This window comes from Pipistrellus kuhlii, unplaced genomic scaffold (genome assembly GCF_014108245.1).
Source record: "Pipistrellus kuhlii isolate mPipKuh1 unplaced genomic scaffold, mPipKuh1.p scaffold_m20_p_12, whole genome shotgun sequence".
Lineage (NCBI taxonomy): Eukaryota > Metazoa > Chordata > Mammalia > Chiroptera > Vespertilionidae > Pipistrellus > Pipistrellus kuhlii.
In genome coordinates this window covers 379636-403480 of record NW_023425427.1, presented here as the reverse complement: position 1 = coordinate 403480, position 23845 = coordinate 379636, and the positions used below count along the sequence as shown (strand labels likewise).

Sequence of the window (23845 nt, the reverse complement as noted above, 5' to 3'; positions counted from 1 at the left end):
TCAAAGGGAGGGCCGTAAGAATCTGTACAAGGACCCAAGGCCAGTAATGGGCAAGGCTGAGACCCAACCTCAGGCTTCCAGCCTTTAATTGCAGAGATGATTGAAAGGTTTAGCATGGGCTTGGGGGCTAGCCAGGTAAGGCTATGCACCCCTTAGCTCATTGATTAACATTAGCAAATTTGCTTGAAACAGTTTTCATTCTCTCTCAATTTTCCCCTCTGGAAAAAAATGAAATTATTACCTGCCTCAGACTGTGCAGGTGAGGATGGAGTGAGGACATGCATAAAGCTCCTAGCACGTGCCTGAGACAACATAAGTTCAAGTATAATAGTCACATACACATACATATGCACACAGCTTGCACCACATATCACAATGCACACAGCATGCACCACACTTGCATGCAGTACAGGCACACACACACCCCTCCCCCCACATTCAGCACAAGACCACTTCCCCATCCCCTCCCTCATGGCTCATCCCTTCCCCTCTTTGTGAGTTTTACGACAAGCCCAAGTTTGTCTGCAACTTCAACAGATCCCAATACACTCAGCAGAAATTTTTATTCCAAAGATCAGTGTTTTTAGAATTCCTACTCCCAGTCCCTTTGCACTTGCCCCACATTTCATGCTTCTACAGTTTGTCTTTCTTTGGATCAATCTCTACATCAATGGATATCTATATCAGTAGCATCTCCAGTTTTCAGCAGGAGGGATTTGTCCAGCTGAACCCAAGAAATCCAGCCCCATCCCCCAAATCCTCAGAGAGGCATTTCTGACAGATCTTCTCACCCGAAAGCCTCCCTAAAGAGAGAGTGCAGCTTCTCAAGCAGGAAGGCACTTTGCGGCTGAGTCTAAATGAAACAGAAGTGACTGTACACACACACACACACACACACACACACACACACACACACACACACACCAGAATAGGGAAACCGTCATTTTCCTACTCGCCCTCTGACATCAGCCACCTCCTGAGTCGCTGCATTGTCTGTGCTCAACTTAATCTCTGGCGATGAAAAATGAGCCTCTCCTCCACCCATGCTGCTGCCTTGTGCCTCACGCCCCCGGAGAAGAGTTTCTTTGCAAGGCAGCCGGTGAAGGTTTTTTTCCAAGTCACGTGATCCAGGATTCAGGGGAGAATCCTTCTTGGAACCCAGATGGGCCCAGAACCGAAGCAGATGAGGAGCGATAAGGTGTGATGCGGGGAAGACTATATAAGAATGGGCCCCGGGCTGCAGCGAGCACTCCACCGAGTGGCCCCTTCTCAAGACACAGCCATGCACGAGCCGGCAGGCTCCGTCACCGGCCACTGGGGGACCACGAGCCGAAGTTACTTCTGCTTCACCACGGCCACCCTGGCTGTATGTCTCATCTTCGCTGTGGCGACCATCATGGTGCTGGTGATTCAGAAGTCGGTAAGTGGACTTCTCCCCGTCGCCTTTCCTTTCTGATTTATGTTCAGTTTCCCCGAGAGAGAGAGTCTTGGGAATCAGCTAATAAATTAGCGGGGAGGTTTAAAAATTAAAAGTACACAAATCATGTAGAGAAAGGGAGTAGAGAAACGGGAACTTAACTCTCTGAAATATTTTGGCTTTTGGAAAGAAAGGTTTGCTGAGCTATCATCTCAAAACTTTCTAGACTCCCTGAGCCAAAAGAGGGAGAAAAGCTCTTAGCCCTGAGAAATGAAGGTTTAAATCATACAGAGCCAAGGACTCTGAGCAAGGAAGGAAGCAATAAGGAGACAGGATAACATTATTTGTATAACTTCTTCTCACATTTTCAGAGTCTTCAGACCAGATCCCCAGGTTCTATATTCTCAGATCAAATATTCCTGAGATTCCTGTGGCCTCATCCATTGCCAAGAGCTTTAAAAAATAACAACCAAAAAAACCCACAAACAAAAAACAAAAAACAAAAAAAACTAAGTGTCTGAGGCCAAAGTCTGAAAGGGAAGGGGCAAAAGGGAAGATCAGGGCCGCTTAGAGCTTTCAGCATTTTAGCATTAAAACCCACGAGACAAATTGAAAGTTCCCTTGCAAGTCAACACTTTGAAAAGCTGAGGGTGTCACAAGAAACAGAGCCCAGAGGCAGATAACAGAAATGTTTTTAACACCTGTTCCCTCTGAGACTGCTCAGAATGCTGAAGCTACAAGCCATTATGGGTGCGCTCCACAGAGTCACACCTCGTAGAAGACCACCTTTGTTTGAAGTAAAGGTGAGCTTTGGTGCAAAAACCAAAGTGATGAAGGAGGAAGTTTTCTCATTTTAAGAAAGTGGGTTTTGTTAATTTTGATAGCTTAAGAACTGCACCACCACCACCACCACCACCACCACCACCACCACCCCGCCGCGCCCCCCCTCACCCCGCAGAACTTGCCCCTCCAACCCCCTTAGGCTGAAGGCTCTACAATTCATGGATTACTAAAAGAATCAGGCTTTAAAAGGCTTTGGTGTATTTTCTTAAGTGTCCTCAAGCTTTGAAATTTAAATGACACTTTGAGTCTCATATCTCCATAAAAGTGAAAGGAAACAGAATTGCTCTGTTTGATTTCGTTGGTAGAGTGTATGAGACTCATCAATTAATGGCCTTATCTATATCTACTAAAAATAATACTCTGAAAACATTCTAGGGCACCCTTTTTTTGGTAGAGGCTCTATAATTTTATGTAATTCTAATTTGATGTAAACCCGAGATATATCATTTTATAGCAATGGTCAAAGAAAAGAAATTGGAGTGGACTTAAAGGTATATAGTTAAAGGTTAAATCTAGAACTTCTGAGAGGAGGGGGTATGACTGTGGTGGGGTGGTGATGGTGAGATATAAAGCTAGAGAACTCCAGAATAGTTCTTATTCAAATCCCACTTTTAGTTGAATTGATTCTTTTCATAAAGGGAACTGGCATGCATCTTTCTGCTTCATTTTTGTAAACATGGAAAATGAGGAACAGAAAGGGGACAGAGCTTGAGCTAAGTCATCTTGAGAAAGTGGTAGAGTCAGCTACTTGATTGCTTAATGAGAAAACATTCCCTTTTCCAATACAGACAGCAATAGAAGCACTAAGAAACTTTGTTCTCAGTCTTCTCTGGGGATCTTTATTGTCTTGTGCATTCATTTCTTTTGACTTAGCTCTCCTGTTTGGACGTGAAAAGATTCATTTCACAATCTGATTGTGTGGTTTGTATGCTGTGATTTCTTAGCCTGAGAAGTATCAGTTACTCACTTAAAAACAGTGCTAAGTATTAAGTGTTTTACACATATTGTTTCTACTAAATTGTTTAGATATTAACTGTTTTTAAGAGAAGAGAAGGGTTATCTCCATGACCTCAAGCATTCAGGGAAGGCTTCCCCAGGAAGAGAGAATGCAGGTAGACTATAGGATAGGTGTAACTTAGACAAAAGAGAGGGGGGGGGGGGGGAGACACTATAACAGGACTTATGCTTAAAAAAAAAATCAATGGGAGATACACAAGAAATTTAAGCTCACATCCCAATTATTAAAAATGAAATGGGTTCATGGCCACACAGCAGTCTGTGAGGATAGATGGGGGCAGGGGTAGAGAACCATGAGAAAGGTTTTATTGGCATAAGAAGTCACAGTTGTAGATAAAAAGGCACATGTGCAGAAAAAATTAAAATAAGTCATAATCTATTATAAGTGATGGAAAGAAGGCACCTTGGGCTACTATAAGATCCCAAGTTAAGGAGACAGAACAGGAAAGTCTAACAAAAGATCCACTGGAGATTGAAGATTTGGGTTGGCTTGAGAGATGTGTATAGCTTCAAGCAGTTGAAGGGGGATCAAAGGAGAGAGCCCTCCTAGTCAATAGAGAAACATGAGCAAAGTGATAGAGAAGAGAAGATGTAAGGCATGTAGGAAAATCTACAAAGATTGCCTTGAGGTTTGTCCAGAAGATCAAATAACTCCAAGATCAAACTCTTTGGACAAAGAAGGCACTTGGGTTTCAATTACAAATGTTTATTGAGCATCTACTATGTGCGTGACACTGTTCTGAGCAATGGGGATATATATAGCCTTGAAAAAGCCAACAGAAATCCTGATTTCATATTGCTTATGAAACAGTAGTCTAGTAATGCCTCTGTGTCTGTGAGTTTATACTTTGTTTTATTTACATTTAAACCATATGTTTATTATAAAATATTATATTTAAGTTATTTAAGATAAATAAACAGGAAACAAGGAAAATAAGTGGGGGTGGGGGAGAGTAACAGTCTCTTATACCCTGACCACCCCACCACCAGTCCCCCTTTCCTGAGATAACCATCATTAACTGGTACTTCCTTGCCCTTCCCAAAATCTATGTATCTACAAATATATAGTTCATACATATAATTATAGTAAACTCATAATTTTCCATCTTACTTTATTGACTGACAGTATATCTTGGAGATTCATCCATGCTAATACATGGAAACCCACCTATTGTATGAGGCAGTCATACAATAGTATCCTATTAAATGACTGCATTATAATTTATCTGTGCCTAGAATTGTGCTAGCTGTGCATGTCTACAAGTATATCTGTGGGATAAATTCCTAGTGGTAGGAATAGAATGTGTATTTTTCACTTCAGTAAATACTGCCAATCAGCTTCCAAAGAGATTGTACCAGAATACTCTTGAGGAAGTAAAAGTACTGCCGACAAAGAGACATCTCTTCACCTCAAGATAAAAAGAAAGAAAAGTAATTTATTATTGAGTGAGCACAACATAGTACACACATGTATGTCAGGATGAAATTCCACACAGTTTACCCAGCAAAGCAAAAACAATACAATTTCTCTCTTCTCCAGAGACAAAGGTTAGTTAGAGAAGGAGGTAGGCTGCATGCCAGGTCGGCTCTAGAAAGGACCATCTCTGTTGCAAACCCGAGACTGGGCCTACCCAGCCCCTTGAGAGATCCATTTACATTCAACAAGGTTAGTGCCAAGCAAGATGCTCAGGATCAATAGGTTTGAAAGGAGGCCCTTTGTAGAAAGAAGAGCAAGCAGCTGCCTCCTTTCTCTTTATAAGCAAAGAAAATTCCCTTTTAAAACAGTGTGTCCTTACCAAGAGTGGAGCAGTGCCTGTTTAAGGATAGTAAGTGAGGTGGTGGCCTGGTTTTCTAGTTTCAAGTTCCAATAAAATAAAGAAGTGTGTCAACATGCCCTGTGGTGCTTCCCTCTACCCAAGTTACTCTCTTCAATGCATTCAATTTTATCAATCAAAAAAATCTTCTGACCATCTCAGGGTCAAGCCTATGCTTGATCCAATTGGCCATGATGGGAGGACCACATGAATAGGGCAGGACTTCTGTTTTCTGGGAATTCTCTAGTTTGGGGCAGAATGGCACAGAATGCCATAGACACAGGAGAGGAAGACAGTTTCTGCTTAGGAACATCTTTGCAGTGAGGGAAGGAGGGGTTTACAGAATAGCTGGAATGCAAGCTGAATCTCTTTTAGGGTTAAAAGGATCATGACTTATGCCCAGAGTTTTATTTTGAAAATGTTAAACCTTTAATAAAATAGAATGGTACTCATATAACCTATATACAAAGTTGCATACAGTGTGACCTTTCACCTACATGGATTTCAGCCCATCTCCTACTTACTGCAAAGACATTTTCATAGCCAAGAGAGTTAGTGTTAATTCGATAACATTATTTAATAATGATATGTAGTCCCTACGTCAATTTCCCACTTGTCCAAAGGCATCTTCTACAGGCACTGTGCCCTGTTTAGTTTGGGAGATCCAGAATCCAGTCTCAGGTTGCACACTGCATTTGGTTATGCCTGTTAATCTAGATTCTAGAATGTTGCTATTTTAAGGGTGGTCCTGGAAGCTTATTAGAAACGCAAAATCCTAGGCCCCATTCTCGACCTACTGGATTGAAAACTTTGCTTTAACAAGGTCCCCAGGGATCTATGCACATTCAAGCCCAAGAAGCAATGATCCACCATCTTCTCTGCCCTTTGTTTCTATGACACTGACTTTTTCAAAGGGTCCAAGCTAGTTTTGTTGTAGAACAATGCACTTTTTGGATTTGTCTTATAGTGTTTATTCATCATATGAGAGGAATCGTTTTTGGCAGTTATAGTGCACAGGTACTGTTTTATATACTTTTTATTGTAGCAAGGCTAGAGACATATGTCAGGTTGTCCCATGAATGGCAATGATGGTTAGTCACTTGATTAAGTTGGTCACCACTGTCTCTCTTTTGTAAAACACTTCTTTTCTTTCTTACTAATGAGTAATATATTGGGTGATGCTCTGAGGGTGGAAGATTAATGATTGCCTAGTTCTATCATTACTTCCACATTTATTAGCAGGCATTCTCCGATGGAGAAGAGCTCTCCATTGGAAGGATGGGGCAGGTAGAGTTGGGATAGGGCATTCCAGGTGAGGGAAAGAGTGAGCAGAGGTGCACTCTAAAGGAAGGCAAGCCCAGGTGTGAGGAGAGTAATGGAGAGCCAGAAATGCGGTCAGTCAGGCTGCACAGGGGAGCAGCAGGAAATAGGCCTAGGTGGCAAGAAGCATTGAAGGAGGAAGGGGAGAGGATAGGATTCCATCCCCATCAGCAGTCTAGGGAGAAGTTTTCCTAAACACACACTCAGCCTCCTATAGCCATTCCCAATTCCTTGGAAAAGGAAGACCTCAGTTGTCCTAATTGCCTGTTGAGTGATGGCTTTAAGCCCTTCCTCTTCAAAGCATGGCCCATGGCTCAGCAGACTGGCATCACTGGAAGCCTATTAGGGATGCAAAGCTTAAGGACCCATCTCAGACCTATTGAACTAGAACCAGCATTTGAACAAAACCCTCACTGGGAGAATAATTGCTTGGAGCCACTCTATTTCAATTCCCACTTTAACCATATCAAGACAAAGACTGCTAATAAAAATCTTCTTTCTCCTAGGGATTTTCTATTATCTCCATCCACTTTCTCATAAAGTCCCAAGAGAATTTTCTGCCTCAGCTTAATCCTGTCCTACTCTATAAAGGCACTGTGGTATGCCATCCAAGTCAACACACCCGAGTTTTAATCCTTTCCCCACTATTTGCTATCTGTGGGGTCTTCTGTAATCATTAAGTCACTTCTCTAAGTCTTGGTTAGTCCCTAACTCTTGGAGTAAAGGCCAAATAAAATAAAGCATTTAACCACAGAGGATTAAGTGTTTAGTCATGTTAACTTGAAAATAAGAGGCATTTCTGGCAAAGATCTCTGTGGCCCACCTTACAAGACAGCATGAGGCCAGCAAAGAAAGGGATGTGGAATCCCCTTTGGCCATTTTCAATGAGAGAGAGCATATTCTGTCAAAAGCAAATTTGGGAGCTGAGTATCCCTGCACAGCATTGCTCTGTGAAAGGAAAGGGCCTTTCAAGGTATTGAAACAAATTAAGCACATCATTAGAATCAAGAGAGTAGCCAAAATAGGTACTATTTTCAAGCATTCGCAAACATTTTATCATGCCTGCAACAACCAAGTGGAGGGAAGGATAATTAGCCCTGTAATCACAGTGATTAAAGGAAATGAGGACACAGAGTCCTCGGTAGGGAAGATTGGGATTGGGTCATTTCACCTGGATGAGCAGGTTAAATGTGACAGTTCCTCCCACCATGTACAGAAATGTTGGAGACACCCATCAGATACCCAGAGTCTAAGCCAAAAGAGGTACACTGAAAGAAGTATAGCTGATTGGTAACCATGGAGATGAAGTTTTCTTAGCTACTCAGTGAAACTGAGAATGACATCCTGGGAGGATCCATTGGCTTGTGCCTGTGTCTAGCCTATACACTTTTCCCCTCAAAGTCAAGTCACTGAGCAAGATGGTTCACATTTCCCCAGTCAGGATCCAGATCCCCAGGCAAGAGATGGGAGAGAATTCTAGGACTGAGAGGCACCTGCCAAAGAGAAACTGATGGACAGCCTTTAGCATAGTGCCCAGGGCACATACAGTCTTCAGCAAATTTTAAAAGCCATCATTCCTTTGTATCTTGCTTTTCTATCTCCAAATGGGAGGGGAGAGGAGGGTAGAATGAGCTTTCCTATCATTGGCTTCTGAGGATAGCCACTACTACTGGGAAAGTGGAAAGAAGAGCACCAGAAAACTTTGATTCAGATCTGCCACTAACTGACTCAGGAGTCTCTCAGTTTCTTCTTCTGTAAAAATAGCTCGATGAATTGAAAAATGTCTAGGCTCCCCTCTGGCTCTGATTATTTGATCTTTTCTACCATGGGCAACCAGGAGAAGTAGAAGACTTTGTCTGAAGAGCTCTTCAAAACAGGAATAGCCACATTCCTATCTTGGGTGTCCTGGGCATCCAAGGTTTAAGCCACAGGACTCTTTCTTGTACAAAGAAGCTTTGATTCTGACTCTTCTGTCTGAAGTTAGGAAACCAGAAAGCCTTTAAGTGACAGACAGAGGCCTCCTCTAACTTCATATAAATGAAGTCCAATTCCCAGATATTGCCTTTTACGACCTTACTATAAAGTGTGTTCTGTGGGCCAGCAGCACCAGCATCACCAGGGAGCTTATCAGAAATGAACTCCCAGGCTCTACCCAAACGTGCCAAGTCAGAATTTGCATTTTAACAAATGCCTGGGAGGTACAGCAGTCCCCTTCCCACTCCACCCTTAACTGTAGTTTCAGTTGTCCATGGTCAACTTTGATCTAAAAATATTAAATGGAAAGTTCCATAAATACTTCTGAGCAGCGTGATAAAAAATCTCAATTAAGTCCCACTCTACCTCCCTCTGTCCAGTCCAGAGGATGTGAATCATCCCTTCATCCAGCATCCCCATGCTGAGTGTACTCCCTACCCACTAGTCATTGGGTAGCCATCTGGGTGGTCAGGCCCACTGTTGCCCTATCATATTGCTCATACCACCCACATTTACTTCACAATGGCTCCAAAGCCATCAGAAGTGATGCAGGCAATTTGGATATCATCTAAGAAAAAGCTATGTATATATAGAAAAACCACAGTACCTACAGGTGTCAGTAGTTTTCATTGTTTCAGGCATCCATGGAGGGTCTTAGGATGTATCCCCTTCAATAAGAGGGGACTACTATACAATCTTGAAATATTCAGACTATTTTCCTTTTTTAGCTCTTGCTGCAACTTGAAATTCTTATTATATATTTATTTGTGTATTTTAAATAACTGCTTTAATATATAAGCCATAAAATCCACAGGATGTTTTCCAACACTAACTTGGTGCCTGACCTACACCAGGTGCTCATTCAGTATGTGCTAATGTATGATCCTCTGGTAGTTCCCACCTGCCCGTGGCCCTGGGATGGCTCCACTTTTTTCCCCCTGCTGTGGCATTCTCTCATAGTACCTGCATACTTTCCTTGGCAGCCAACCAGGTCAATGATCTTAGTATCAAACCCAAACATAGATGATTTTCTTTGTACATTTGAACATTACACTAACCAATCATCATGCTTGACAGTAAATGAGGTGATTAAATTTTGAAATGCTCTTTATTGGGGGGGATTTTTGTGATGTCAGGGTTTCCTATGAACTGCAAGCATAACTGAGAGACCACAATGAACAGCACTGTTATTTAAGTTAAGAGCTCTCAACCAAAACAATAAAATCATAGACTATTAGAGCAAAGAGGGAAGGACCTTCCAAGTCAAGTTCACTTTCTTTCCCCTAAAAAGATGAAGCCTAAAAGTTTAGACTGACTTCCACCTTCTCCAGATTGGTGCTATGCTAGGGTTTTGCCTTCAGGAGACTTCTAAACTCATTACAATCCACTTGAGTTGGAGAAGGGATCCATTTACCAGGAAGGAAAAAGACAGAGCCCCTGGGGAAAAACCTATACGTATAATAAAAGCCTAATATGCAAATTGACCAAAGGGCAGAACAACTGGTCGCTATGACACACACTGATCATCAGGGGGCAGATGCTCAATGCAGGAGCTGCTCCCTGGTGGTGAGTGTACTCCTACAGGGGGAGCACTGCTCAGCCAGAAGCCAGGCTCACAGCTGGTGAGCAGGAGCCTCTCCTGCCTCTGCAGCAATGCTAAGGAACAACGAGCAGAGCAGTAAGGAGCTGAGATCAGGCAGGCAGTAAGGAGCAAGGGGTCCAGAACTGTGAGAGGGATGTCCACCTGCCAGCTTAGCGGACCTTAAACCAGCAGGTAGACATCCCCCAAGGGTCCCGGACTGTGAGAGGGCACAGGCTGGGCTGAGGGATCTCCCTCCTGAATGCACGAATTTTGTGCACTGGGCCTCTAGTGATAGAATAAAAGAGGAACTCCAGATGGTCCTAGGTGTTTGTCCTAAACGCTAAGAAAAGAAGATATGGTCAACTGCTAAATCTTGCTCTGATAGATTGGGAAGGTGTTTTCATCTATGTATTAAGGTCTCCAGGTCTTTATTAATATTGCAATCCAATGAACCATAGGTGATTCCCAACCTGGACAGGTCAAAAGAAGAGTAAGACATTTCATTGCTCCTTGGCAGGACATCTGACAGGTGTTTCCATGGCCAAGGTGGGAAGAAGTGGGAGGAAGACTAGGTGTGCAAAAGTTAGTCCCTGTATAGTTAATTGGGTTGAAGAACTGTGCCCATCTGCTCTATTACCTACTTAGTGCATCCCAATAAGACCTCCCTTTCATCCCCTGCAACTCTCCAGTCTAGAAGGCAATCTCTAGGAGGCAATCTCTCCAGAAGACAATCTCTTTCTATCAAACTTTACTTACCTATGTCAATATATTCATGTACATTATAGAATAAAGAATATGAAACATATAGTAAATATATAAAAATATAAGAATTTATTTATATGTTTATAAATATTTGGATAATCTACCCAATTTTAAGCTGGTAATAAATCCAGAGGACAGGGACTCAAAATTTAATTATTTAATCCTCATGATGTTTGACACATAAACATTCAATTAATTCAGAATTTCCAACCACTGGAAGGATATAAATGTACCTTCCCAGGTATGTTTACAAACTATTTTCACTGTTTGATGAAACAAAGATGGGAAAAAAAAAACATGTATTTATATTTGATTGTTCTTATGTGGAGGTGACAAAAAAAGCACTAGACTGGGGATTGAGTTGCAGATGCTGGTCCCTGAGCTGCCATAAACTTTTCATTTTTTCTCTCTTAACTCTGGTTCCTTGCCTATGAAATGTGGATAGTAACTGAATTGCTTTTTTGATAGGCATGTTGTTAAGTAAATGCATGAGCAAGTTCATGATAACTAAGTCAGTGAATTTATCTTTTAAAATATAAGAGTCAGATGGAAGGTGAATTCTAAATTGCACAGTACTTTTAAGGACAAACAAAATGGAAAATAAAAAGGTGAGTTGTTTCAACTGAATATCTTCCTCACACCACTTTTTTCTTTCTTTCTTTTCTTCTAGGACTCCATTCCAACTCCCCCAGGAAAATTCCCCCTTAAAGGAGGTAAGACCTTGGGGTTAGGAGTAAATGTGTAGTGAATCATCCACATGACATCAGAGTTGATCAACAGCTAGAGACATGTGGCAGCGCCCAATAGAAAAGAGGACGGAGGCAGAGATGGGGCTGCTTAAGGTGGAGCTGCTGCAAATTGATTCACCAGAGCAGACTGTGATCCACAAGCTTATCCCCACAAGTCTCCCACCACCCCTCACCTCTCCCACTGATGGAAATTCTACCTCTGGCATAGGCTGTTGCAGAGACATGGACGGAACACAAAGCAGTGTTGTGTTAAGGGCCTGAAATCTGGAGTCAGGCAAGTGAGTTTTGGTTCTGCATTCCACCTAGGAGCCTCAGTTCCTTATCTTTGAAATGGGAATAATAATACTACCTTATGAAGGTATTCAATAATCCAATCAGACCTCATCCATAAATTGCTTGACATGGCAACCAATACATAGTAATCATTAAATAACTGATAGCAGCCAAAATGCATAGTGCAGTTGAGGACTTGGGAAAACAGACCTTCTTCTCCACCTCACCCCTCCACAATTCCTATTACTGTAATCACTAATTAATGCATTTGTCTCTACTCCAGAGAGCTGGTAAACAGAGTTAGGTTCACTGCAAAGATGAAAATGTTGAGACCATCTGAATAATCTTACCATAGCACAAAGGAGGAGAAGTAAAGTTTTGTGTCCAAGGACATATGGAGCCAAACCTAGAATTCAGATGTCCTCATCTCTAAGCCAGTGGTCTTATCACCCAAGTACATTAACCCATCTCAGTTCTGTAATCTTTTAGAACCTAGTTAATAAGCACAGCTGGATAACCTGACAACTCAGAGAAAAAAAGGAAAAGAGAAAGTATGGGTCATCATAGGCACCCAGGTAGAGACACCAGAACATCCTTGGGACCAAAGGATGTCTAGACACAGCCACTCACACCCACAACATCAGTTTGGCATCTGGAGAGAGTTCCCATCATAGGCTGCCAAGCACAGGATCTCTTACTAGTGGTTCTGCCCCTATAATAGTTCCAACCACTCCAGAGTGGAATCACAAAAAGGAAGGCAAGGTCACCCATTTTCTCAGAGCCTATTATTTGTAAGTAAGGGGCACTCCTTTGCTCTGAGAGTATATATTTTTTCTAAAATATTAAAATGGTCTTTCTTTTATAAGATGAAGCTGATATGGAGGGAAGTTAAGTTGGTTTGCTTCTTATCCAAGTAATTTTTTGTTTTAATGATCACAAAAGGCAAAATCAAAAGCTGCCCACTCTGTATGAGTCACTGAATTTTCACTTGGTGGTAATTTCATCAATCCATGAAATCCAAAATTGTGGGCACCATGGACTAGATCACTGTCATATCTTTTCTTATCTTGGCCATCACTGTGAATTATCAGAAAAGAAACTAATCCACAACCAGCCTCAGTTTACAATTTAATGTTTCTGCAACACTAGCATAAAAATGCTAATAAAAATCCCCACTAGGACTATGGAACTTTTGGAAAGGGCCTTCCAGTACCTCCCTTGTGTATATCTCACCTCCCTCCTGGGAGTGAGCAACATGGGATTTAGTGATCCCATTTTGGAGGTGAGTAGTTGAGGCCCATGCAATTAAGGCGACTTGTCCAAGGTCATCCAAGGAGTTCTGCCGATTGTCCAAGGGACCAGACCCCAAGGTTCCTCTCCATTTCTCTGCATTACATGCTTCAGCCATAAGCACCCATCACCCACTGTGTCTGGTCCCTAGCTTCCTCCTGCTTTTAAGGCAAGCCTACTCTTCCCGTCACTGGGTAGACTGCAGGCCTGCTGGGAAGGCGAGGTAGAAATCATGGTCCCAGGGAGGAAGACCTGGTCTCCAGAACCGACCTTCACTCCACCAGCTGTTTCTCTGGGCATGTCTTTCTCCCTCTCCAGGTCTCATCTGTAACTGAATGTATTCAATGAACTGGAAAGTCCTTCCAGCTTTGACACTTTATGATAATTCTGTTGCTTAATATGTAAATTTAAAATAAAAAAAAGGCAATCTGTAGCCAGGGCTCCTGCCCCCAGAAAGCCTGCCTTACACAGGCACAAGCAGCACATTGTCCCCTTTGAAAAGCCATTGCAAGATATTCCAGGCAGAGCGGAACCAGCTCCCAGAAAAACCTGGAAGGATGCTCCAGAGGCAGCAACTGAAAGACCGTGCTTCCCGGCACTTGAGAAATTCTATAGACAAGTTTTAAATCAGTTTTCTTTTATCCCCTCACTTCATATAAATGAGGATCCGGCAGAGTGAAAATAATTACCATTGATGTGCCAAGCACTGGGCTGAGCACTTTGTGATTCACTCATGCACCCCTCACAAGCCCCAGGGATAAATATTATCTCTGTGTGTAGGTATGGAAACTAGTGCACCGAGAAGTTTATTGACTCACTTAAGATTGCACAGTTAGCAAGGAAGGCGACAAGATCTCAAAATCCAGACTGGCCTGCCTTGGAGCCCTTTTGCTTAACAAGGGCTGTACCACCGGAGCTTAGTAATATGTGACTACTTCCTTCCAGTGCCTCCGGCCCCCCTCAGTTCTCTAGGGCTGGACTTCTCCCAACTCCTCCTCAACTCTGAACCGCTGCTCCAGCGACTGTCCATTTTCTTGCTGGTGAATCATGCTCTCCATTATTTTAGAATATGTACCTATAGTCCAGTCCCCGGACTTGTAACAAATCACTTTCTCTTGCAGAAACTGGAATTTCCTGCTTTCTAAAATATCAAAAGTGATGGGGGCCAGCCAGATGGCCTAACCCTGGCATGGATTTTGCTTGGAGCATAACTTCCAGAAATCAAGCAAATATCTTGGAGCATAACTTCCAGGAATCAAGCAAATATCTTAAGATTTGTTGGCCATTTGACTGTTCTAATTTGTAAATTTTGCATGGCTTGGCAGACCACCTTGTCTCCATGCCATGCCCTTGCTAAACAGAAAATGTAAGCATCAGAGCGATCAAGTAAGGTTGGCTCTCTAATTGCACTAGTGAACCATGCCCAAAAAAACAATAAAGCTGCCCATTGAAAGGCAATGAAGCTAACGCACTCAGGCTGGCTCCTCACCAATCCCCAGCTATCCCTGATGTCACATGACTGTGATCCACATGGTCACAGCCTCATCAGGACCCTGAACTACAAGAGGAGAGGCAGGTGGAGGAGCAGCAGCACCCTTTCCTAGAAAGACTACAACTAGCAAGCAGAAACCTCAATTCTACTGGCTGGACTGAGCTGGATCTAGATAGCCCAAACCACCAGATGTTGTCGCTTTTTTTTTCTTCTTCTTCTTTTTTCATAGCAAGAGGGGCACCTCTACTTAGGGGGAAATATCTTTTCAGACAGTCACAGGCCTCAGAGAGCCTATTTGCTTTTCTTTTTACTTATACACACTCACTGCAAACTCTCTTACACTTGCTATCTTATTTTTAAGGCAGAGCTAACAGGAATCAGAAATCTCTCCACAAGAAAGAAAACGGAAAATGGGCCACTCCGAATAAAGTGGGATATGGTGCTGGAGGGGCCATCTAGAGTACTAAGGGGATCTATATCTAATCCCATCCCTTGCCCCCAATAAGAGAGAAGGGGTGCTACGAGGGGAGGGGGGGAGGAGAAGGAAGGGGGAAAGATAGGAGAATAGGGAAGGGGAAAAGGAGGGAAATATTCTGGTCCTTGAGAAATATTAAAAATTATACTTAAATTTAGCACATACAAATCATAAGTTTCTAAATACAGAGGAAATCCTCATCTTTTAACTATTTTAAGGAAAAAGGAAAGAAATAGAGCTGGAGAAGGAAAGAGGGATAGAGGGAGGGGAAACAGGCCTATTCCTCAAACTTGCTTAACACTTAATTTCATCCTAGACCTCGGGATATCACATGTGTTGGCTTATATTTCTACAAAGCCCAGCAGTGCAAGCCCCGAACCACAGGATGAGAGCCAACTGTTATTGAATATACTTTGGGTGATGGATAGAGGCTCCTTGTTATGCATCATCTCATTCAAAACTCCCAGCAACCCTTCAAGGGAGTTTGATTATCTTCACTTGTAGGAAAATTCACAGGCTGAGTGACTAGTAAGTGGGAGAGGAAGAATTTGAACCTGAGCCAGTCTGATCCCAAGCCTAACATTCTAAGTGTGCTGTCACATTTCTGCATCTACAATACTCTGGGAAGTGTTTTTAAAATGGTATTTGAAAGGTTAGCCAATTGCACCGCAGACTCCAGATTTACTTTGCCTTTTAGCTTATAGACTTTAAAAGTGCTTCTTAAATGCCCCCAATGATATCAACTCAACCTGCATTTAGTAGAAGCAAATTTCAAGAAAATACCCATAGGGTCAGATAGGTTTATCTTACATACTGCAACAGGTCAAGATTGAAAACCCCCAACATCCTAAGGAACCTTCAAGGGATTCAACTTAGTTTCACCTTGATCTCAGTTTGTACCACTGATCACTTTTTATGTGTTTAACCCTGAGCATGCCAGCATGGGTAGTCCCCAAAAATGCTGTTTGTAAATCAAAGGTCACTACCAGGGAGTTTCTCCATCACTAGTGGGCCTAGTGGCATCAAGAAAGCGGTTAAGTTAAAGCCAGTTGAGGATGAACTTGGATTCCAACTCCTACTGATACTGGAGAGACTGTCCCATAGATGTTACTGTTGAGACTCTCCTGGCCATGCTCCCAGGCGGATGGAAGAAACAACCAGACGTAGAGGTATCAGAATAACTGCTCTCCTTCCTGGGAGGATTCAATATTTTCAACAGATAGGAGGATTCTGCACACTTTTCCAGAAGTGTGAGATGGCCTCAAACACTTATATACGTAATTGAGAAACTCTGATCCATCAGGTAATGTCATGATCTGTGTTTTAATGAGCACTTCATCAGCCAGACCGCTCTGCTAAGCAGTACTGTTAGGAAAAGAGGAGTCTGGGAGGAAGAAACTACCACTTGCTGGCTATCTCCTCTATGTCACATTCCACATTGGCCATTGGACATCCATGATCTCATTGCATCATCACTACATCCATTCATTTGGGTTGACTATTATCCCCACTGTTATAGATGCAGAAACTGAGGGTCAGTTAGAGGAAGTGACAGGTCTGAAGCTAAAAGCCTTGACCAGAACCCAGGGGCTTGTTCTGAGATGCACTGTGTCTGTCTCATTCCAATAACCTGGATGGTGCCTGGCACAGAGACCACCTGGCTGCAGTGGTTAATGTGGCTTGTTTTGCCACCCTGGGCATTGTTGCATCTTACTGTTAGCCTAACTGTCCTGACAGATGACTTGTAAGGATTCGGCACATGGGCCTGGAGTCACCTTCTGGTATTCTCCCACAAGAGGGAGCCCAGAGATTTGTTTTCTTAGCACCTCCAGTTGTCCTGTTATTACTCGTCCCGGGTGTATGGTGGCTGCAAACCCACTTCTTCTCTGCTCCATGGGAAGACCAAACAATAGGAAAAGAGCCTTAGACTAGGAGTGTTCTGAGCCCAGCTCTGTTCCTGACCTACTACGGGATCTTGGCCATACTTTTAGCCATTTTGGGTTCAGTATCCCCACTCATAGGACTAGGATCATGGTTAACTTGGCATCTAATGGCCTCTTCAGGCCTAACTTTATAAGACCTCAAGGTGGGGTCCAGTCTTCAGATTATCACTATTCTGATGTCTAGAACATGATCCTTTCAACTATCTTAAGCAATATCTCTCTTCTGTGCAACTAACTAGGAGGGTTTCATTGCCACATATATCTCTTCGGGCTTTCCAAAAAGCCTAAGCAAGTTTCATGATCCTTCTAGAGGAGTCCAAAGCTTGGAAAAACAGCTTAAAACTCTTTCCCATCAGAAGGCCTTGGTCTTCAGAAGAATTCAGAGTGTTTGAGCTATTTGAGGGATAAAATGTCACGCAGAAGAGTAAGGAGCCCTGGACTTTGGTCCTGACCCTTGTCACTAACTCACTGACCTAGGAAAAGTATGCTGTGGGGATAACATTGACGAGCACATATATTATGTGGCTACCATGCCTGGACATGGTGACTTCTCAGGAAACTTCCATTTCTATGAACCATGCAAATCCTAAGGAACCAGACTCTTTAAAACCTTGATTATCCCAGAGCTAAAATGTTCTGTGCTACCACGGCAGGTGTCTGGAAAATGAATATGTGAAAGAGAGTCTCATAGTTGGGATAAAGCAGCACACCTATAAAAGCAGATAGCTGGGGCTGGGACTAACTTTCCCCCAGTAACAGGCCTGGCAGTGTGCAGTGAGTCTATACAGCCTACTAGAACAGGCCAGAAGGGCCTTTCTAGATCATCAAATCCACCCTGCTCTTCATCTAGCTAGGGACATGAGAGCCCAGAGAGGGGAAACTCCCAGGTCTTCAACTCAACCATGACTTACAGGTTCTCATTTTCTCCATGTAAGTCTTCAGCTCTTCAAACTAACCCGTATCCCCAGACTTGACATTCATCTGGGAAATGAATGAGACAGGGAGTGGGCTACTCCCTATGCTCCCAGCATCCCAGATTCCAGGGACATGACAGAATTCCAACTGTATGTAATAAGTATGCAGCTATTCCAACTGTATGTAGCTATTCACAAGCCACTCTTTCCCGTCTTCATAACCAAAAAAGAAAGTCAGATCATGGTGCCCCAGGGTGATGAGGAGACATGAGCCACATAAAAAGTTCACCCAGCTCTTGGCAAGAGCCCCAAGATCCTATAAAGCTACTGAATGCCTCTTTGAATGGCATCAACTGGTCAAATATTTGAGGTACCAGTACTATAACTTCCAATGCGGTTTGTGTGTCCTCATAAGAGGTCTTCTCACTGCCTCACCTGAGAAATGGGGATAAGAGCAGCGTTGGCCATTAGCTGAGTATGTCATCTCCTTAAATGTGCACTTGGAGCCTCAGCGTGTGGGCCGCACAGAGCAAGTGTGCCGTCTTCCAGCTGACAGCCTCCTCGTCAGGTGGCAAAGGAACCTCTGGGCTCCTCTCCAGGTTCAGCCACCCATTCATTCCATCTGCAACTCCTCCAGCATACTGAGTCCCAGCCCCTTTTCCTTATCCCTGATATGGGGGGCTACCCATGGTTTTCCTTTCACTTGAAACCATCTAAAAGGCTCTTTAAAAACAATTAAAATACACCATGCCATTTGACTTCAGGAAATGCAAATGTTTCAAAATAAGATGTGTGTTTTTCCATCCTTGGGTTTCTCAGAATTACAACTGAGGTCAACCCACTAAACATGCAAAGAGCAAAGGGGAAAGAACAAAAGCAGTTGCATGTGTGAGAGGCAAGCCCAGGCTTGTACTTCTGCAGTCATTTGCCTACAGAAGCTCACCTGAGGTGGTGTGCTGCGGGGGGCCTCTGGCCTATGAGCAAAGTCTGTCCTCACTGGGATATGTTGGCCTCAGTCTAGGGCATTAGTCATCCTCTCATGTAATCTAACTGAACCCTCAGGACCAATGGGAGAATGATCCTGCGTGTTATCTCAACCCAGAGGGCAAAAGGAAGCCAAGCATTCCATTCTCCTCACTCATACCTTGAGCACTTAGCTGACTTCCACAGAGGGAAGGAAGAACTGGATGATTCAATTCAACAAACATCTGTGGAGCATCTTCTGGGCTGGGAAGTGGGGAATGTATGAACAATAGTCTCTTTACAGTCCAATGGAGGAAGATAGGCAGAGGAAAAGGTCATAGAAATATAAGCTATTATTATCACTACCAGCACTACTATTGATACTATTATTATTAATTAGGACAGAAGATGAGGGATGAGGACCCAGGGAGCATGGATGCCATGTGGAGGAGTGTGGCCCTGATCCTGCAGAGCCTTTTTACGGGTTGAGGACAGACAAGGATGAACCCACCCACCCTCTGTTTCTGCTGAAGGGGCCTCTAGCAGCAAATCTGTTCAGACAGCAGAGGGAACTCTCCACTTAACGTTCAACCTTTCCAAGCACAGTGCGGTGAAGAACCAGGAGAGATTTTTCTCGCTGGGAAGAGAGGGCGATGAGGAAAACTGAGCCTGAGTACTGTTCAGAGACCAGTAAGCAAATGCATGGCTAAGGTGACTTCAATTGAATCAGCTCCTGGCTGCCTGGTGTCTGATGTATGGAATGAATAGTCATTTGTAATGACATCATCCAAAAGCTGTCAGTGTCTGGTTATAGATCTACCAGTTTTACAGCCGGGAAACCAAGGCCCAAAGATGAAAGGGAATTTGTCCAGAGTAAGTTAATTCATGAGGCACTGCAAAAAATGTGTAACTTGGTTCTCTACATACAAAGAATTACTATAATAATAAGCTAAACCACCATCACCAAAGTATATATTTAAAATATTTTTATATCTTAAATACCATAATGACATAAACATTGTCTTTTTTCACCTTCCAAGGGAACTTATGATAGCAGGCTCCCTGCTTAGAACTCTTTGATCTTATATCCTCTTAAAATTGAGCACAAGGATGTGTTTATCTTGATCCTATATCCTCTCAAAATTAAGCATAAGGATGTGTTTATTCCCACTGTCTAACAAAACAGCCTCAAGAAGGAACCCTAGCTTCTGGAACCTTGTAGACTTGGAGGTGAATCTCAGCATTTCCGCCAACCTGCTTGATCTTGTACCACTGACCATGTCTAGGCATCAGGATTAACCTTGCAGAGTTATTCTGAGAATTACATGAGCTGAAATATGTACAGGTACCCCATCTAGTGTTTGGTGCTCTCTTATGGGAAGGAAAGCAACAATTTCCATCCATATAGTGTCCTGACTGCCCACACTGGCTGAGTGACCTGGGACAAGGTACTTAATCTATCTGGTTCCTAGGCTTTTTCTCTCTATCAAAGGGACTTAATACCTCTCCCATGGAGTTTTCCCAAAGATGAAGTGAGGTGAGATAGGTAATCATACAGGAATGGCACCTGGTATACATAGGAACCCAGGTCATATATGTTTTTGTTCCCCAACTTCCAAGGTCTTTTGTAAAAGCCCAAGGGGAAGCAGTCAACTTTTTAAAATCTAAGGTACCTGATGGCAAAATGAGAAATACACAGATTTCCTTTACCCAAATGGAAACAGAATGGTAACTGTCTCCATCAAAGGATCACAAAAAAATGGTAAGGTGTCTCCAGTTCCCAGAGCAGAGAAAGACAGTTCACGTGTGCTTTCATTTTTAGGAGATTGCTCAGAGGACATCTTATGTATCCTGCAAAGGGCTCCTTTCAAGAAGTCATGGGCCTACCTCCAAGGTCAGTAACCAAACCCTGGGACCCCAACCACCCAAGGGCCACTTCCTGTGGCTTTCCTGAAATGTCTAAGCCAGAGGCCATAAGTAGAGGCCCAAGCTGAATGTGACCTGCAGATGTATTCTGCTTAGCCTATAAGGTATTTTTTTAATCATTTGAATTAAAATTCCTTATGGGGAAAGAGAAGAAAGTTACTCTAAAACTACAAAGCTCCCCTTTCCTCAGTCCCATTCTCTCCTTCCCTTTGCCTACATGCCCCTGAAGGCATCTGGGCTTCAACTCCACCACCTCTCTATTCCGCCACCTACAAGTTGCAGGCCACGTGCATAGTGCTTTTCCTCATACAAGGGAAGCAGGCTCTTAAGCTCTTCCTCAATCAAGTTATTCCCAAGGGGACCACAAAACTGCCCTGTCCCCAGATTGACAGCTTAATGAACATGTCGGCACAGAGCCTGTTTGCATATTGCAGCAACGGAAAAGGCCCCTTCTAAATGAAATAATGAGAACTACTTACACCAGGAAAAATGAGGTCTGGAAAAGATACCCAGGATTCTCTGAATAGCCCTTCTGCTCATTTTAGAAATTCAATTTTGCAGTTAAATTAGTTTGCACTTTTCAATTGAATTGCAATGAGGTTTAAAAGGAAGAAGTCATAGAGGCAATTAAAATGAACATACCAGCTTCCCAGCTCTGAAAGGCACCCTGATCGATCAGGGCTGATGTTCACTTGTTAGGGCTCAGAAAGCCTTGGCTTCTGACATGAACATGTTGGCTTAAAGGATCTGCTAATGCTCTGCTTTTCTACAAGGCCCAGCTGGGAAGAGCTCCTTAAAGTGCCTACATGTAAAGGGTCTACACAGTCATGTTTGGCTGCCCTTTCAAAGAGAGGAAAACATTAAAAAATTTAGACAACGGATAGTTAAAGGATGCATCTTACTGTGAAAGCAAATAGACTAAGATTATCCTGGCCATCTTGATGCCTAAATTGGTTATTAACTGAACACAAATAAATGTCCTATTTCTGATATTTTGTGCAATGCCACCCAAACATTAGTCCTCACATTGATGAAACATTTATTGATTGAAAAAATGAACATGAGCCCTGGCTGGTTTGGCTCAGTAGATAGAGCATCAGCCTGCAGACTGAAGGCTCCAGAGTTCGATTCCAGCCAAGGGCGCATACCTAAGTTGCAAATTTGGTCCACAGTGGGGGCAGCCAATCAATGATTCTCTCTCATCATTGATATTTCTAACTCTCTCTCCCTCTCCCTTCCTCTCTAAAATCAATAATATATATATATATATATATTTTTTTTTTTAAATGAGCATGATAGTCCAGAACTTGTTAGGAATACAGCACAGGAGCTTATAGTCTGAAGAGGCAAAGATAATAATTATAACAGAATAATGTAACAAGTGGAAAACAATTCTGTATGAGGTAGAGGCCCAACACCATGTGTGTTCAGACCCTCAGCTTTGGCATTGGAAAAAGGGAAGAGGGGCAGTTTTGTAGCTGTGCCTTAATATTAAGTAGCACCTAGAAAGAGTAACACAAAAGATATTCTGGATGGCTAGGACAGCAGATAATATTATAGAAGACAGGAGTCTTAAAGGGGGAACTTTGAATAAAGGCTTCAAATTTTCCCATCTGTACCTGCATTCTGCCCCCAAAAAATCTGATTTTGTTTTTCCTTCTCTTTTCAGTGTCAAAACACTTAAACAAAACCAAGTTGTCTTGGAACCAAGATGGCATTGTCCATGGACTCAGATATCAGGATGGAAACCTGGTGATCCAGTTCCCAGGTTGGTACTTCATTATTTGCCAACTGCAGTTTCTGGTGGAATGCCCAGAACATTCTGTCGACCTAACATTGGAACTACTTATCAACCAAAATATCACAAGGCAGACTTTGGTGACAGTATGCGAGTCTGGAGTGCAAACCAAAAACATATACCAGAACCTCTCTCAGTTCCTGCTGGAGCACCTCCAGGTCAATACCACCATCTCAGTCAGGGTGGATAAGTTCCAGTATGTGGATACAAATACCTTTCCTCTTGAGAATGTACTGTCCATCTTCTTATACAGTAGTTCAGAGTGAACCCTTTCTCCTGGCCTCTACCATATAGCACCTCATCCATCCAAACACTTGAGCAAAAAGGAAACTAGACCAACACTGAAACCACAAAGGGTATTATATAGTATGTTTCTCCTTCTGACTCTTGGGAAGACACAGCTCCAGGGATGAGAGAGAGAGAGAGAGAGAGAGAGAGAGAGAGAGAGAGAGAGAGAGAGAGAGAGAGAGAGAGAGAGAGAGAGAGAATATGTTTGAGTCATGTATCTTTCAGAGAGAAGACAGGGAAGAATGTAGTGTGGTGGACAGAGTCCCCAAAGGGAATCGGAAGGAATGGATGTATGCCCCAACCACTAACTCACTGTATGGCCTGGACCTACTCCTTTCCCCGCATTGGAACTCAGGATCCACGTATGAAAAATGAAGAGGCTGTATTTCAATCTCTCCAAAGTCCTCCATCTCAGAAGACCAGCCTCTCTCATCATAGACCTGGGAACTAAGATTTCAGACAGCGTTCTGAAAGCCCACAACCAAAGGGAAGGCCCTCTACAGTGTGAAACCAATGATACTGCAGCATCTGGATGCATGCCACCTCAGCAGAGTCAGGATTTGGAGACAAGGTTCGGGGCACCTGCCAAATGGTGTGAACTGTAGGACCTAAAAATACATAAAAGAAAGGACTGCCAAACTGACCACCCAGACCCAAAGAGGCCTTGTGGATATTTGAGAAACCATCTGACCAGGCTTGACTTCATTCTGGTTAAGATGGACAAGAACTCAACAACAAACAGTTTCTGTTTCCTGTCAGGAAAGTACTATGCCTTTAGCACACTCTCAAATCAGCGTGCTATGGTCAGGAAATGCGATCATTTGGCTAGGGCATAGGTGCTGCCATCTTCCACATGATCTCATCCTGCTCCCTGCTTCAAACACCTCTCAGAAAATAATGTATGTGGGAGCTTTTAAAGTCCCACAAAGTTGTTGATAGACAATGACAACCTTGGAAATGGCAAAAAGGACTTCTCTAAACAATGGCAATCTTGTCTCCTTATTT

General features: G+C 43.0%; 1 protein-coding gene across 1 annotated transcript; it reads left to right on the top strand.

Moving 5' to 3' along the window:
- The first annotated feature begins 917 nt into the window (after positions 1-917).
- Positions 918-22963, top strand: TNFSF8 (TNF superfamily member 8). The gene is made up of 4 exons (XM_036432793.2): positions 918-1420; positions 11400-11442; positions 20651-20722; positions 22424-22963. Exons 1-4 carry the CDS (start codon positions 1226-1228, stop codon positions 22816-22818), a joined length of 705 nt encoding a protein of 234 aa, XP_036288686.1. The 5' UTR covers positions 918-1225; the 3' UTR covers positions 22819-22963.
- Positions 22964-23845: the final 882 nt, after the last annotated feature.